We start from the raw sequence: 18,195 nt of genomic DNA, 5'->3' as shown, positions 1-18,195 counted from the left end.
TTTTTGAAATTTTTAATTTTGATGGTTTGTTTGATACTTCATTTTCAAATTTTAAATTTTGACAATTTTTCTATTTCAAAAAAAACGTCATTTTTTATTTAATAAAGAGATTTTTCAACCTAAGCGCTAGCATAATGCTAGCGAATTGCTAGCGTCGATCTCTCTCATGGTATAGTTTGCTACTCTTAGATAAAGTGTGTCATCAAGTTGAATATAAGCTCAAGGTGGTATCTTGTTGAAAAGTAAGAAGAGTGACATCACTCTTCTTATACTGTCCCAAGATGCTAGCGTTATGCTAGCTCTGAGCTGGGACAGTCGCCTAATTTTTGGAATTTCCTGGAAAACTACCACCTGTTAAAGGTAAACACCCAGAATTTTTAAGAATTAACTAATAGTAATTATTTTACTGATCAAAGTTTTTCTACGCTAGCAAAATGCTAGCTTCTTGCTAGCATAATTTGCGCTAGCGTAAATGGTGCCGGAATATGAGACACTTTTTGCAAAAATTGCTAGCAAATCAGTCGCGATTTAGTCGCATGTACGTAGCAGAATGCAGAGCAAAGTGCCAACAAAATGCTAGCTTTTTGCTAGCTTTGTGCCAGCTACGTGCTAGCTATTTGTGCGCAATTCTGCTACTCTAATGTGACCTAATCGCAACTGATTTGCCAGCATTTTTTTAAAAAAGTGTCTCAAATTCCGGCACCATTTACGCTAGCACAAAATTTGCTAGCATTTGGTCAACTGGGTAAATTCAATTTTTCGAGTCAATTTTGTAATTTCCTATTCATTTTGTTTTTCATCTTTTTTTTATTTTTTTATTTTTTTTTTTATCAAGAATGCAAAGGAATCCCGCTTTTGCTTGAAATTTCTAGAAAAGAAGATCAATGATTCGCCAAAATTGACGAAAAATTCTCGGTTTCTGTCCAAAATCGTCAAAAAGTTTCATTGTTTTACAAAATTGTTATTTGGCAAAAAAAGTTTTTTCGCCTGAAACTCCCCACATCAAAAAAATTCCCCTTTTTTCCAAAATTATCAAAAAGTTGCAATTCTTACTAAATATCTCCAAAAACTTCTTTTTTTGCCAAAAATGTAAAAAAATTGTTTTCTTTGGCCAAAATTGAAAAAAGTGAAAAGTTCTTAATTTTTGTCAAAATTATCAAAAGTCTTTTTTTGACGTAAAAGCTCTGTTTTCTGCATAAAATGTCATAAAGGGCCATGTTCATTGTTCTTAGGTCCAAATTCATAAAAAGTCCATTTTTCGGTTCGTATCAAAAATGCCCAGTTTCGGGCCAAAGTATCCCAAATTAATCGCATTTGTCAAGAAGTCTTCATTTTTTTCAATTTTGTCAGAAAGTTTCATCTTTTCCAAAAATTGTAAAAAAGTCCTTGAAAACTATTGACTTTTTGCAAGATTGCAAAAAATTTCCTTTTTTTAAAGTGATTTTTGACTTAAATATCTGTCTGAAAACTGAAAAGTCCTGTTTTTTTCTCTCCAAATTGGCGAATAAAAGCTCTGTTGGGGGGGGGGCACGAAGAAATTATGTTTCATCTGAATACGTAATTTTCAGTTGGCTTGCCAAAATTCACAAAAAAATTTTTGGTCTTGTCAAAATTACTGAAGAATGAAATTTTTCCACAAAATTGCTAAGAAATCCTGTTTTTTTGCTAAAGTTGGAAAAAAGGAATTTTTTTGGTCAAAATTGCAACGGTGGAAAAATGTCAGAAAATTCTGTACTCAACCAAAAATTCCATAAAAAGTTATGTTTTCCGTCTAGATTTAGCGTAAAAATCCTTTTTCTATCATCGAAAGTCCTAATTTTTGTCATAAAAGTCCTGCTCCTACCTAAAATGTTGTTAAGAGTCGTGTTCTCTGCGTATATTCATAAAATACCGGTTTTTTTCTATTTAAGTAGGTATGTGTAAAAAGCTCTGTTATTGGCCTAAGTATTTCAAAAAGATCCTATTCGTCTGTAAGTGTCAATTTTTTCCAAAATTGAAGTTTCATTCGTCAACACGTCAAGGAAGTTTCATTTTTTAAGAAAGTTGTAAAAAAAAACTCTAAATTTTTACTATAAGTTATAACTGCCAAAAATTAGGAACCTGTAGATAATTTTTGTCAAAATTGTTAAAAAGTCCTGTTTTCGACTTAAAATGCTATCAAGAGTCCTGTTCTCGTGTCTAAGTGCATAAAAAGTCCTGTTTTCTGTTCATTCGTGTAAAGTCTTGTTTCCAAAATTCAATTGTCAAGAACTCAAGAAGTCTCAATTTTTTAAAAAATTGTCAAAGAATTTCATCTCAAGTTTTTCATAAACTTTGAGACTTTTGTCCAATTTTTTTCAAAGTAAGTTATGGTTTAAATTTTAAAATTGGGCAGCACCTTCTGGCTTCAGCTTCTAAATCATGTTGTTTTCTATCGTGACGATAGATAGCAATAGAAGTTGGAAATAGCCAGCAATTCAACATTCACCTCATCATGAAAATAGTCCTCGTAAATGTAAAAAATAACTCGCGGAATTGTTTATGTTCTACGTTCCTTATCACTCTTATCAGTAACACCGAATAACTGTAAATAATTTTTAAAACATTTTTGATTGTGTTTTTGGCTTCATTTTGCATTTGTTTTCAAAGAGTTATTTTTCGATTCAAAATCGAGAATTTTACTTTGTGAAATACTGTGCTTTTCGAGAATAAGCTCGAGTCTCAATATTTTCAACTTTATTCGTATCATTTATAGCAATGGTAAGATGATCTACTTTTATTGTTCCACGGTTTACTTACATTTAACGTCGTAGGTGTTTATGAACAGCGATAATGAAAATTATACACATTCTATTGTTTATTTTTTACAGGCTCATTATTTTAGAGAAGAAGATATCGATGGTAAGTTTCTACATTTGGTTGACGTGGCAATTCATAACTAAAACGATTCATAAAACTGTGCATTTGTGCTAACGAATTCGATCTCAATTGTTTCAGAATTTCGAGAATGTTTCTACCTGTACGCTCGTAGTGGACAAATACGGACTTTAGATGAACTCTCTGTCATTATGAGATCACTGGGCATGAGCCCTACGATTTTCGAACTAAAGAAGTACATGAAAGAAAGAAGTAGGCTTATGTTCCGGATTCATTAGTCCTTTAGATACATGATTAGTACGTCGTGTTAAAATTAATGTTTGTTTTTATTTATTCGAACTTTCAGATGGTAAAATATCCTTCCCAGAATTTCTGAAAATTATGCATACTCATAGTCAAGTAGAAAAATTACCTAAAGAAGTGGTCGACGCGTTTAGAGCTTCGGATACTGGAAAAAATGGATTAATTACTGCTAAACATCTACGACATTTGTTGCTTAATTGGGGAGAACAATTAAGTGGTAAAGAAGGTAATTATTCAACATGATATTTATATTCTTGAATTGTTTTATCGTTCAATTGAAATAATATCATTAATTTTCGAATCATATTATTATGTTTGATTAAAAACAGTCGATCAGATTTTCCGCGAAGCTAACGTTTCTCTCAATGGAATGGTCAAATACGAAGATTTTGTTAAAATTGCCTGCGCTCCTGTTCCAGATTATTATTAATCGATTCGTATAATTTGACTTATTTATTTCTATCCGTCCTATATTTTTTTTCATTCTTATTGCGTATAAAATTTGCCAAAATGTATTTTATTTTAATTTTTTCTATGTAAGTTTTAGTTGTTTTAATAAGTTATTTATTCATTTTGTATGTTACTTTTTGTGGTGTGGTGAAATATTGTGATATATTAATTTTTTTCTCAATAAGGTTATTATATTTTTTTTATTGCTACGTTGTGATGCATTTTTGCTGATTTCAGCGATTGTATATTTTTTATGTTTATACAATACAAATCTAAATTGAGTTTGAAAAAATAGAAAATAATTATGTACTTGACAACATTTTGAAAACAAGTTTTATACAATATAAAATATGATGAACATAATGTACAATGATTTATAATTTATACAATTACGTACACTCATTTGGTAATGAAATTTTCAATTACAAATAAACGATTCTAAAAGTACAGTTTAATTACAACAAATTTTTGGAAAAGCGTTCGTTTTTTTTTTTTTTTTAAATCAACGAAATTGATTGAAAAACGATGTTGATTTTTATTCAAATTTAAATTAAATATCTGGATAACTCAAGTACCTGTCTAAATGATTTGTATATTGGAAATTTTATACTTTTTTTTTGCTTTATTAAATTAGTTTTCTGAATAAAACAATAGAAAAAAAGTATTTCGGTGGATTTGAAGACTGAATTTAAAAAATGAATTGAATTCCAAGTACATCGCCAAAAAAAAAAAATAAAAATCCAACTTCATCATTTGTTTACAACTTAAATTTAACTACGAATAAAAATGAAATTTATTAATGGTAATCTATGCGATGCGATTACATTGGGCTTTAATGAAATGATTTAATTGACGCCGTGTGATCTCCGTTGGAGTCAGTTTTTTTTTTTTTTTTCATAATTTGTATAAGCCTTTCCTATAATTTGCGACGTAACCACAAATCAATTTTGAAAATTTCAATTTTTCAAAAGTGAGAGAATTGAGAATGAGATTACGCCTATTCAGACTTATCAGATGATGATTTCGCTTGAATTTTCAAATTTCATTTTTTTTCCTATTACATATAATTTTTTTTTAACCGTAAAAAGTTGATAAATTGAACGAGTTCATTTCATTAAAAACTGGAATCTGAAAATTCAAGCAAAATCATGGTCTAATGGGTTCAGATCGAGATTATTTGACTCGCTGAGTACAAAATAATCTAGAAACCATAATTATGGTAGTTGATGAAATTTTCAAGCTGAAATGAGTTTTCTGAAAAATTATAAGACATTTTGCTTCGAACTCACAATCTGTAGCTTTTCTACTTGAATTCAAAACATGTCTTTTTTTTTAGAGAGAGAGAGAGTAGGGAGTATGCCATTTCCTCTGCAACACTGAATGAGGTGAAATAGTAGTGAAAAACATCACATCCAGTTTTCAAAATATCAGAGCTGAAGTTCATTTTTGAAATTTTTGAAAATTTTGAAAATGAAAAAAAAAAACGTTTTGAGGGCGATTTTTAAACTTTCTCATGAAATATAAACTTTTTCAATCAAAATGAATCGATGTGGATATTTTTTTAAAATTCAACTAAGATCGATAAGTATTAGTTTTGAGACATTCTGCAGCATCCAACACGAGTACACCTCCAACGTAAATTTCAGCCATTGAAATTAATTTTTCGATGTTTGTAGTCGGGGGGCCCGCATAAGGATCAGTTTCACCCCCTGCCGATCCTCCGGGACAACTTTTTTCTTAAAGGGGGAGTCCTAAGGAACATTTCTAGCCCTTGTCCTAAAAAAAAGTGGCCTATACTTACAAAATGGCGGCCATTTTGATTGACAGGTCAGCCGAAATTGCAGATTTTTGCGTTCCAACATAGGACTTGCACGAAATTTTTCAAACCGTACCAAAGTAAATCGAAACAGCCGGAAAAAATTCATCACCTGTCAAAATTTCAAGTGCTAAAGTGCCTTTTTCGATTTTTGGTGAATTTTTGAAAATCAAATTTTGGCCAAAAATGTGGGAAAAAATTAAAATTTTACCAAATTGACCTAAAAAGCTGAAATTTGGGTTATACCCTATTTTTGATCTGCCAAATCGATTGAAAACCGTTTTGAGCAGTTCTGGAGCCTCCAGCAGATTTTTAAAACTCGAAATTTCCACAAAATTTCATCAAATGTGGTTAGCAAGCCGAAATTTACTCTGCAAACTAATTTCAATACAATACGAAATCAACTGCATGGTGGTTTCAAGTGGTTTTGGAGGCTCCTGTGAGTTTTTGAAAATTACTGGAGCCTCCAGTAGATTTTTGAAACTTGGAATTTCCTCAAAATTTCATCAAATGGAGATGAAAAACCGAAATTACCTTTGCACTCCAATTTTAACACCCTCTGAAGACGATTTCAGGTGAGTTCAAGTCATTCTGGAGCCTCCAGTGACTTTTTGAATGTTTTTATGGCGTTTTAGGAAAATTGAAAATTCGTTAATTTTAGCTTCCTATCTTCATTGATGAAATTTTGGGGAACTTTCAAGTTTCAAAAATCTACTGGAGGCTCCAGTAATTTTCAAAAAAATCGCCGGAGACTCCGAAATGACCAGAAATTCATCTACTTTTTTTTAGGACAAGGGCTGGAAATGTTCCTTAGAACTCGCCCTTAAGGAAAAAGTTGTCCCGGAGGATCGGCAGGGGGGGGGTGCAATTGATCCTTATGTCCACCGACTATTGAGGAATTTTTCAAATCCCAAAGTTGACCGATTTACCGTGAAAAAAGATCAGAATGTGATGCTGATGTTCGGTCTGTGTACCTGATTTTTAACTTCTCGAGTCGTTTGACGATGATTTCGAGTTGTTCTGGAGCCTCTGGAGTACGGATTTTCAATATTCTAAGTTTTCGAAAAAATGTTGTAAATTGAATTAATTGAATTCAGCACCTGTGATCTTAGTTTTACCGTCTTTTGATCAATTTTGAATCAAATTTTCAAAAACCATAATTCAAATCCACAATTTTCTTCTGTGCCAGTTCATTTTTTTTCAGACCTATGACAAAAAAAAATTCGCAAAAATTTCAGATTTTGCAACATTTGTTTTTGAATTGAGTTTTGATTTAAAATTAAGTTCAAAAAATTTATGCATCGAAAGTTTGAAACCAAGTTTGTTGGTAGGTAGATTTTTTTGCCTGCGTCCGAGTGGTTTAGTTCATAACTTTTTATTGAATACCTAGTGAATTGTTGAGTTTTGGAATACGAGAAAAATTGGCTTTAAAACCATTAGTGCTACCTCTTCTCGAAAAATGTTTAAACTTCAGTGAATGCTCCTATAAATAAGTAACTTACTTACTTAAGAGTTGTTATCATTTTTTGTTGAATGAACGATTGATTATCAATCATGAAAATTATATTTCAACAAATAAAAATTCGGTTTTTTTTGGAAAAATATTCAAAATTTTTGAGTTTTATAATTATGTACCTAATATGTACCCTTGAAAATTTTTATTGAGAAAATGAATTTAAAATTTGGGACTGTTGTTTTTTGTGTCTCACAAGGGAACCTCTTGAGGTGTCCGCCTCCGATTCGAACGGGACCGCGATTTTTGGAAAAAGCATAGTCTACCCGCACAACAATTGTCGACGTCGACATTTACATCGACTACGTTTTTTCCAACATGATGATGGAAAAGTGATCAATTAATTATTTAGTAGGAATCTTCTGTCCGTACAAAAGCCAAATAAAAGAAAATTTTCGAAATTTTCTCATTATTTCTCATACCTCTACATGCCAGATCGACATGTAGATGTAAAATTCGATGCTCGAAATTTACATCTACAACTATGTCGACCAATTTTTCAGAATTGAAATTTCTGTTTTGGTGTTTAAAAGTTTAGTAAACATTCAAAAATATGGTCTTGTTCAATGAGGAAAACAAATTTTTTAGGGCATTGACGAAATTATTCACTTTTCCACAGTTTTGAGTTGTAGATGATATGATGTTGATATTGTGGATGTATTTGTTGATGTCGAATTTCACATCAACATTAACATCGACATGTCGACATGAAAAATGGATTAGTTTAGTACTCGCAGATAAAGTATTGCACCGTCTATGATATAAGAAATTTCTTTTCGACTGTTCGATTATACAGACTTTTCGTCTGTACTTCTTCGGAAGTGGTCTTTGCATCGATGCTGTTTTCAGCACGAGCAATAGCCACATCAGAGGAAATCATTTTTGGAAAAAAAATTATAAATTTTTAAACTCAAATTTTATAATTTTACAAAGTCGGAGGTCGACATAAATTTCGATGTGAATGTCGATCCATCCACATCCGTCACTTTTGGATGCCTCATGTCGATGTGAATTTCGACCTTGTGTCGAGCCAATTGTCGACACGAATGCAGATCAACATCAGTCGACAATTACATCGACAATTAGCTCGACACAGGGTCGAAATTCACATCGACATGTGGCATCCAAAAGTGACGGATGTGGATGGGTCGACATTCACATCGAAATTAGCATGGTCATTGTTGTACGGGTAAAACCCCCAAAACCAAATTTTCAGCTTCCCAAGTTCATTTTTTGATTTTTGGCGAATTTTCGAAAATCCAAAATTGACTATCTTGGTGATTTATGCTTTTTTTTTAAAAAAGTACGTATTTGATCAGTAAAAATGGTCAAAATAAGTCCCAAAACTAAAATTATTTACCCAAATCCAAATTTTACCATTTCCAGCCATTCTGGAGCCTCCAGCGCGATTTTTTAATTTCTCCAGAATTTTGAATTTGCTCCAGAAGGCGCGAATATGAAGTTGGACAGCTAAAAATCGAGTTGTATATTACACTCGACCTGTTTAACGAGTTTATCCACATTTGAGCCGATTTTGAGAGTGATACCTCAAAAGTGGCTTTTTGACCAGCTTTTTTCAAAATTGAAAAATCAAAAAAATCAAAAGTTTCCCGTTTGCGAGGAAATTTTTGAAATTTGCACGAATCGCCGCTGTATTTTATCATAAACTAACTCCCCCAAATCCAAATTTCACAATTTCCAGCCGTTCTGGAGCCTCCAGCGCGATTTTTCAATTTCTCCAGAATTTTGAATTTGCTCTAGAAGGCGTGAATATGAAGTTGGGCAGCTAAAAATCGAGTTGTACATTACACTCGACCTGTTTAACGAGTTTATCCACATTTGAGCCGATTCTGGAGGGGACACCTCAAGAGTGGTTTTTTGACCAGCTTTTTTTCAAAATAAAAGTATCCAAAAATCAAAAATTTCCGGTTTGCGAGAAAATTTTCGAAATTTGTGCTCATCGCTGTATTTAGTCATGAACTAAGCCCATGAGGGTGAATCTCGCCATTTCCAGCCATTCTGCAGGAGGCTCCAGCGCGATTTTTCAATTTCTCCAGAATTTTGAATTTGCTCCAGAAGGCGTTAATATGAAGTTGGGCAGCTAAAAATCGAGTTGTATATTACACTCGACCTGTTTAACGAGTTTATCCGCATTTGAGCCGATTCTGGAGGGGACACCTCAAAAGTGGTTTTTTGACCAGTTTTTTTCAAAATAAAAATATCCAAAAATCAAAAATTTCTCGTTTTCGAGAAAGTTATCGAAAAAGGCGCAAATTGCTGTATTTCGTCATTAATCAAGCCCACGAGGGTGAATTTCCCCATTTCCAGCCTTTCTGGAGCCCCTGGAGAAATTGAAAAATCGCGCTGGAGGCTCCAGAATTGCTGGAAATGGCGACATTCGCCCACATGGGGCTAGTTCATGACAAAATACTGCGATTCGCGCAAATTTCGAAAATTTCCTCGCAAACGGGAAATTTTTGGTTTTTGTATATTTTTATTCTGAAAAAAAACCGGTCAAAAAACCACTCTTGAGGTGTCTCCTCCAGAATTGGCTGAAATGTGGATAAATTCGTTAAACAGGTCGAGTATGACACACAACTCGATTTTCAGCTGCCCAACTTCATATTCACGCCTTCTGGAGCAAATTCAAAATTCTGGAGAAATTGAAAAATTGCGCTGGAGGCTCCAGAATGGCTGGAAATGGCGAAAATTTGGATTTGAGGGGTTAATATCAGTTTTAGGACTTATTTTGAACATTTTTACTGATCAAGTACGTACTTTTTTTAAAAAAAGCATAAATCACCAAAACAGTCAATTTTGGGTTTTCAAAAATTCGCCAAAAATCGAAAAATGAACTTGGGATGCTGAAAATTTGGTTTTGGGGGTTTTAGACTATGCTCTTTCCAAAAATCCCAGTCCCGTTCAAATCGGAGGCGGACATCTCAAAAGGTTCCCTTGTCAGTATCACTTTGGTCAAATAGTGGCATTATAGTTCCAAACGTGTCCATATAAATAGGGTAAGTTCTTAGTCTATAGATTTACTTCTGGGTTACGTCACAATTTCAGATCACTCGTGAATAACTATACCTATCTATTCAACTCATTAAAATACAAGTAAGTACGATGAACTTAAAAAATAATAGAATAATAAAATATACATAGCCTATACAAGTTTTAAACATAAATCACAAAAAATGCTATTTTTTTAAAAGAATAATTGAAACCGAGAGAAACATATTATTCAACAATATAGCTCGATGTTTAAAATACGTCTTAATGGTAGTTCGAACGAAAAAGAAAAAGAAAAAGAAAAGAGTAACCTTAAATACTAAAACGGTCCATACGGTGAACCGGATAAAATAACACCGGTTGTAACGGCAGTCGTGATTAAAAAAACGTATAAAAGGAACCGATCGCAAACCAACGATACTTGTTTCCATTCGTGTTCGGTTATCTCTCTCTTTTCGTGCTCCGTTAACCTTTGCTCGTTCCTTTGAATACTTTGTGTTACTTGGTGTAAAGCATAAAAATACGTATTCTCGTCTGCGCAGACAAAGTAGGTATAAGTAATCATTATAGGCATTAGAATAGGTATAAATAATTCCTATAAAAGCACGTGCTTATAGAAGAGATACCTATTCGCTGATAAGTACGAGTACGAGTATAGGTATAGGCCTATATTTAATCATGTCGCCGGTATTACGTACCTGGAAACTTTGAAGTAGAAGGAAGCGGAGAATTTGCAAACTCTTGACTGGGTACCCCTGCCATGTTGGCATGAGTTTGATGAATATTACTGTCGTCATCAACGGTATACCATTCGTGAGTACTTGTTGCACGATCTTGATAATGTTGTTTAGTGTGGTTGAAATGCTGTTCCATCAAGTCCTGAAACTGACAGCTCGTTATTATTTTAAGCTTTATTTCTTATGATTAACCGTTGTACATTTTGTATCTTCGGTGTATTTGCGCGACTCTTGCCTGTGCTCATTATGCGTCTTTTGCTATACGTTTACTTATTGGATAGGCAGATGGAGGATGGGGAGGGAGGGGGGCTGATGCTGAGGCATATGGGTATGGTGCACTATACACCAGACTTACTTTTTAGTAAATCAATTTCCTCGTCGTCGTTGTCGTCGTCTCTCTCTCTCTCACTAAACGTAGATTATCTTTCATGTGTATATACCGAACGAACAAGTAAAATATTTCTACTACAAGTCGCAAATTATTCAAACGTCATCGTAGTCATCGTGTTCTCAACTCTGTGTGTACTCGTACATACGAGTAACCTATTCTATATGCCCCTTTATGCCTCTTCATCTACATTATATGGCACTACTAATGCGATAACACACACGCTAGCACATATAAGCGAATCTTTAAGCTATTTAATACCCTGTCATTTTACTATATGTATACGAGATGCTGCTATTTTATATGGTCGCTGATGTATGGTTAGAGTAGTTAATAATAATCGCCTACGATACAATAAAACGTGACATTATTGCCATGTCAAGCATTGCCGCCAACCTAATCGACCATTTTTTTTTTTTTGCATTTTCCATTTTGTGTAGGGATTTCGCGAAAGCGTGTTAATTGCTTTTTAAACGGATTTTTGTGATGGTACCAATTTAGAGGGTTTGAGATTTCTTTTTTTTTTTTTTTTGAACACGAGGAATGTTAAAGATTGTGTGTAAAATAGAGAGATTAATTACTTTGATTGACGATATCTAGTTATGCGTGTAGGATTGAAGAGGGAAGATTATTACTCGGGTGAAACAAAGAAGGGAAATAGTTGTATGGCTTCGATGACTTATTATTTTCTGATTTTCGAAGCATTTTTTGGCTCGTTTTTTTTTTGTTTCTTTTTAGATGGCTGAATAATGATATAGATTATTATGCTAGTTTTTTATGGTATTTTTTCCTTCGGTTTTCAGCCCTGAACTGGATGTTTGTGATTTAACCACTTGAAATGACCAGCGTTGATTCATTCGAGTTATTCAGTAGCTCGTATGAAAGAATAATGGGATCTGATCCATTGATCAGGTCAGATTGGACCAGAGCTGATCTATAATTACTTAGACTGGAAAGTTAAGGAGTTTCACTCATAAGGAAAAAGTCATGGTTTATAATTTTCATTTCAAGAGCAACGAATTTTATATAAATTGATTATATTTAATGAATATTATTATTCCTTCCGAATAACTAATTTCCCGAATCCTTTTTTGAACCTAATTATCCCGAATGCCCAAAAATGGACAAAAAAACCATGTTTTATTTACTTAACTTACCAAAATTTGAGAAAATTCCTGTTGTTTTTTGGTTGAATTTCCCAAGAAGCCTTTTTTTTGGTAAAAATTTCACAAAATCTTCATTTTTTATCAAAATTGCCAGAAAGTTTTGTTTTACGCTAAAATTGCATAAAACCCTTTTTTTTTGGTCAAAATTCGCAGAACGGTATAATTTTTTCGTTCAAATTGCAGAAAAATCAATTTTTTCAAACCAAAATACCTACCTATGTACGTGCCAAAAAATCTTTACTTTTTTTGAGGATAAATTGTAAATAGGTAAAAAACATTGTTTAAAAAATGTTCAGGTTTTGTAAACATTGGCGAAAAACCTATTTTTTTAAATCGAAATCGTCAAAAAGTCGTGTTTTTTTTGCCTAAAATGCACAAAAAAGAAATTTGAGGAAAAATTTCTAGAAAGTTTTGCTTTTTGATCCCAGAAAATCTGCTTCTTTCTCTATCAAAATTGCAAAAAAAAACCTTTTTTAACGTGACTCATCATGCTTTTTGGTGAAGTCTTGTTGTTGTTGTTTTTTGCCAAAATTGCTAAAAAAATCTTCTTGGTAAAAATTTCCAAAAATTTTTGTTTTTTTTTGGTAGCAAAAAACCTGTTTTTTCATCAGAATTGCCCCCCAAAAAATGAGTTTATCATCAAAACTGCCGAAAAATTTACTTATTTGCTAAAATTTCAAAAAAAAACTTACTTTTTCATAAAATACTTGCTGTGAAAATAATCCATGTTTGTTTGGTCAAAATTCGCCAGAAAAGTATTCTTTTACAGTAGTGTGCAAATTAGTTTGGGACAGCAGCAAAATCACAACATTACACCATTTTTCAAAACCTCGCTACAACAATACCGCTAACAATTTTGAAAAAAAAATTACAGGGGGTGAAAGCCCTCTCCTTTACGAAAATTTTGATGTGTTTGAACCAAAAAAAATAAGTTCCTAAAAGCTCATAAAAGCTCACTAAAATAAAAATCAGAAAATTTTCAGTCTTTTAGTTTTCCGCATTTACCGGATGGACCGTACGTCCTAGCAAAAATCTGATGACGTTAAGCTGAAAGAGAATTAAATTCTCTACAATTTCGTATACATAAAATTTTTGTAGGACGCTCTGTTTCAAAACTGCACGTCTTTGAAGTTTTAGTAAAAAAAGTTGTTTTTTTTACTTAAAAAAAGTTGCAGTAACGTTTTTTTACTCAAACTTTAAAGGTGTACAGTTTTGAAACCGAGCGTCCTACAAAAATGTCATGTAAACGAAATTGTAGAGAATTTAATTCTCTTTCAGCATAAAGTCATCAGATTTTTGCTAAGACGTACGGTTAGTCCGGTAAATGCGGAAAACTAAAAGACTGAAAATTTTCTGATTTTTATTTAAGTGAGCTTTTATGAGCTTTTAGAAACTTATTTTTTTTGGTTCAAACACATCAAAATTTTCGTAAAGGATAGGGCTTTCACCTCCTGTAATTTTTTTTTCAAAATTGTTAGCGGTATTGTTGTAGCAAGGTTTTGAAAAATGGTGTAATGTTATGATTTGGCTGCTGTCCCAAACTAATTTGCACGCTACTGTAAAATTGAAAATGTTTCAAAATTTTTTTACAAATCTGAATTATATATTTTTAAGTACCTTATCTGCAGTTGTTTTTTTTTTTTGTTTCGTGGGAGGGTGTTTCGAATTGAGAGAAAGTTTTTGATTTGATTTATCAGGTTGATATTTTAGATTTCAAAGGGTTGTCTGTTATTTTTTCCAATTTTGGAGACCTCTGCCAGAGACCAAGGGAGGAGTTTTTTTGAAAAAAGAAATTATATTCAGAAAAATTCGGATGTACTTTGAAATATATTTTAAAGAAAATGTTTTAGAGAAAAAATAATGTTGGCAAAAATTTATAGTAGAAAATATGTGTTTTAGAGAAATTGACGTTGGATAAATTTTCTATTAGAAAAAATTGTTTCAGAGGAAATCTGTTAGAGAAAAAGTCGCGGTACCTAAAAGAAGTAACCAAAAAAACCTCTTTTTTTTTGGTCAAAATTCCCAAAAATTGCAGTTTTTTGGGCAAAACTTTGAAAAGACTTATTTTTGTACTGTTACAAATTTTTCTAAAAATTTCACATTTTGTCTGCCAAAAATTGCAAAAATAATCTAATTTTTTATCAAAATTGCAGGAAAAATTAGTTGAGGTATGTTTAAAAACAATGCAGCTGCAAGTTTTCTTTTTACAAAAATAAGCCTTTTTTTTGCCTACATTTCATCTGTGGAAAAATTGTCAGGAAATGCTATTCTGTGCCTAAAATGCCATAAAAAGTCGTGTTCTTAGCCAAAATTGTCAACAAGTTGTAATTTTTTCTAAAATCTCCAAAAGAAGTCCCTTTTTTTTAAATTGTAAAACATTTCTTAGTTTTTGTCAAAATTGCCAAAAAGATCCCATTTACTTATCTGGAAGAATGATCGTCATACCTTGCTCAAACTATACCGCACACTCATCAGACCAGTTTTAGATTATGGATATTCTGTCTATACTTATGCCCCTGATAGTCGCCTCTGCAGGCTAAACACTATTCAAAACACAGCTGTCCAAATTTCCACTGGAGCCTTCAGAACTACCCCTACTGTAAGCCTTCTTAATGATGCTTCTGAATGTCCACTTGACATACTAGACAGTATATTTCGACATCAACATACTTGAGCATAAAATCAAACCCTGACTTCAACTTAAAGTTGGAATATATAATTCCTATACATTCACTATCTGTAAAATTCCAATCTTTTCTCCAACAAATTGAAGAAAATATCATTAAAATACACCACTTGTTAGTAAACCCTATCCCACCTTGGCAATCTTTTAACCCTATTATCGACCTATCCTTGACAGAATTTAACAAAAATCACACCAACTCCATCATACTTAAAAGACATTTTCTTCTCCTTCTTTTTTACAAGTATGAAGAATTCAGTCTTATATATACTGATGGTTCAAAAACTCAACAATTCACTGGATGCGCAATCATTCATGGCGATGTATCTATCCCCATTGCTCTCCCCTCCCTTTGCACTATCCTTACTGCTGAACTATATGCAATTAAATCTGCAATTTCATATTCCCTTGATTTTTCTTTAAATAATGTCATAATTTTTACTGACTCTTTATCTGCTCTTTTATCAATAAAAAACTATAGGTCAAAGTATTCACATCCTACATATATCACTTGAGATCATTGAACTCCTTCAACTCTTCCAAAATAACACCCATACTATGTTGGATACCTTCACACTCCCAGATTCAAGGAAATGAGCTAGCAGACAAAACTGCTAAACAGGCACACCTCCACCTCCCCCTTGCCAACATACCAATCCCTCTATCTGATTTGAAACTCCATTCCAAAACACTAATGCATGAAGTATGTATTTCAATCTTCATAGTCTCAGGTCCCAAGTTCAAATAAACTAAAAAGCATCAAAAACACCACATCTTTATGGAAAACTTCTGAGCAACATCAACGTAAATCTGAGGTTCTTCTCACCCGACTCAGGACTGGCCACTCCCTTCTCACTCACCAATTCATATTCCTCAAACAGCCTCCTCCGTTATGCCCAGAATGCAACAACATCCCCCTAAACATTGCTCATTTACTAATAGACTGCCCTTCCTACCAGAATGAACGCTCCAGACACCTAAGTTCTAACCAATTACAGGTCCTCCTCTCTGACAACCCTTCTCGCACAGACGAAGTCATTAAATTTCTAATCTCAACAAAATTAGATAAAAAAATTTAAAATTGTATGTACATACTTATCTTTATTTCCTGTATAACCTAATTTTAAGCTTTTCACTCGTAAATACGAGCCTCTAGCCGATAAGTTGCTGTATATGGCTCATTAAATGAAATAAAATAAATAAATAAAAATTTTTCCAAAAATTTCACATTTTGTCTGACAAAATTGCAAAAATAATCTGATTTTCTTTCAAAATTGCAGAAAAAATTGATTTATGTTTAAAAATAATGTCTGCGAGTTTTCTTGTTACCAAAATCCTTTTTTTTGCCAACATTTCATCTGTGGAAAAATTGTCAGAAAATGCTGTTCTGTGCCTAAAATGCCATTAAAAGTCGCGTTTTTAGCCAAAATTGTCAAAAAGTTGTAATTTTTTCTAAAATCTCCAAAAAAGTCCCTTTTTTCAAAATTGTAAAAAATTGCTTAATTTTTGTCAAAATTGTCAAAAGTCCTCATCTTTGTCGTAAAAGCCTTGTTTTCTGCCTGAAATGTCATAAAGAGTCACGTTTTCTGTCTAGATTCATAAAAACACCCGTTTGTTGAATTCATATGTGATGAAAAATCCTTTTTTTTTTTGGCCAAAATATTCCAAAATAAGATCCTATTTTTTACTTATCTGGAAGAATTAAAGTTTCATATGTCAAAAAGTCCTTAAAATTGTAAAAAATGTCCTTAATATTCCCAAAAATTGTTAAAAAATCGCCATTTTTGTCAAAATGGTCAAAAAGTCATGTTTCTTACAAAATTTTCTATCAAAAATACATTTTTTTTTGCTTGAACTGGAGCAAACCGGTTTGATTAGATCTAAATCTGATGTAGTGAATTAGGTGTTATTAAGTTTGATCAGTTTTCATCAAACTGTTCCGAATAGGTCTGATCAGATTCGCTTGAATGAGCTTGAATAAGTTTGATTATGGACTTAATTTATTATGATCGGAACTATGTAATTGAGTATCATACCAATCAGGTTATCGACAGGGCCGTCGAGAGCCAAAGCGAGACCGGGACAAATATAACTTGGCCCCATTTCTAGAGACGAAACTATCTAGCGGTTTTTTGAGGGAGGGAGAGGGAGGAGGTTTGACTAAAAATTTTTCGTTTGGATTTTTGGGGACTCGAATGTGATTTTTTTTATTTCAAGACAAGAAGTAAATTGGCCCGAGCGAAGCAAGGATGGAAGTTTGTGAAAAATTTGATTTAGAAAGGTCTAAAAACGATGTTATTTTTAGGAAGTTGATTTTGAAGGGGAAAAAAGGGCAGATCAAAGCGAAGCGAGGTTGAAATTTTTTGAGTATTTTGAGAGAACTGAAATAAACCGATGTTTTTTTAATGCAAGGAGTTTATTTTTTGGTTTTTTAAATTTTATAGAATTTGAAATATTTTTTTTTGGAACGTTAATTTTGAAAAAGAAAATAGAACAAGCCCAAGTGAGAGTGAAGGTTTTTGAAAATTTGTATTTCGAGAGGCATAAAAACGATTATTTTTGGGCGAGAAGTTTATTTTTTCATTTTAAAACTTTAAAAGTTGAATGATATCTATTTTTTTTTTTTTTTAGAAATTTCAAATTTTGAAAAAGAAAAGAAAACGAGCTCAAGTTAAAGCGAGGTTGAAAGCTTTTGAAAATTTGTGTTTTGAGAAGTGAAAAACCAGGCTTTTTTTTCATCACAGACCCTTCCTTGCCCCGCCCCCCTCGACGTTTCTGGTTATCGAACAGCTCTGCTAACGTTGAGTTTATTCTATTGTTTTTCCAAAACCCTATTTTTTACATTTTTACATAAATCAAATTTTGAAAGTGTCCACTTATTCCCTTCATTTTTTTCAGAATTTTTGGATGATTTTTTTTCTTCATTTTTGGCTGAATCTCTTTGAAAATTAAGACATGTTAACAAAAAAATTGCTTCAAGTATCTAAAAAAAAAAAAAAAAAAAAAAAATAGCTTTACAGCATTTTGTAATTTTAATTTTGTAATGGAGATTATGAAAACAAAAATGAAAATTGAAAATTGGGTTTATTTCCAAATCAGTGAATATTCATTTTCTTACCATCGTGTTGATGCTTTATGTGTGAGTGAAATCTTATAATTCTTCCCTTCGCTTCCTCTCATCCCTCAAAAAAAAAACTTTCCAGTTATTAATATTTAACAGGATTTTTCGAATCGTATCGGTATTTTGCTTGAGGGTAGATGTTAGATAGGGTTG

The 18,195-nt window shown here is 32.5% G+C and overlaps 2 protein-coding genes across 3 annotated transcripts in view; one reads left to right on the top strand and one right to left on the bottom strand.

Moving 5' to 3' along the window:
* Positions 1-2,578: 2,578 nt before the first annotated feature.
* Positions 2,579-3,818, top strand: LOC135839354 (uncharacterized). The gene is made up of 5 exons (XM_065355347.1): positions 2,579-2,739; positions 2,850-2,880; positions 2,977-3,108; positions 3,203-3,385; positions 3,489-3,818. Exons 1-5 carry the CDS (start codon positions 2,737-2,739, stop codon positions 3,587-3,589), a joined length of 450 nt encoding a protein of 149 aa, XP_065211419.1. The 5' UTR covers positions 2,579-2,736; the 3' UTR covers positions 3,590-3,818.
* A 5,749-nt stretch (positions 3,819-9,567) lies between these two features.
* The window catches only part of LOC135839353 (neuronal acetylcholine receptor subunit alpha-10-like), a 198,087-nt gene continuing 189,459 nt past the window's right edge, over positions 9,568-18,195 (bottom strand). Inside the window, exons 8-9 of one of the 2 annotated variants that reach the window (XM_065355345.1) lie at positions 10,646-10,832; positions 9,568-10,481 (exon numbers count right to left, since the gene is read on the bottom strand). In XM_065355345.1, coding sequence (XP_065211417.1) covers positions 10,267-10,481; positions 10,646-10,832 — 402 coding nt within the window. In that variant the 3' untranslated portion in view covers positions 9,568-10,266. The remainder of the gene's footprint in view (positions 10,482-10,645; positions 10,833-18,195) is intronic. The other variant, XM_065355346.1, reaches the window with a different exon arrangement.

The sequence above is a fragment of the Planococcus citri genome, chromosome 3, assembly GCF_950023065.1.
Source record: "Planococcus citri chromosome 3, ihPlaCitr1.1, whole genome shotgun sequence".
NCBI classification, from domain to species: domain Eukaryota; kingdom Metazoa; phylum Arthropoda; class Insecta; order Hemiptera; family Pseudococcidae; genus Planococcus; species Planococcus citri.
This window is presented reverse-complemented; position numbering and strand designations above follow the sequence as displayed.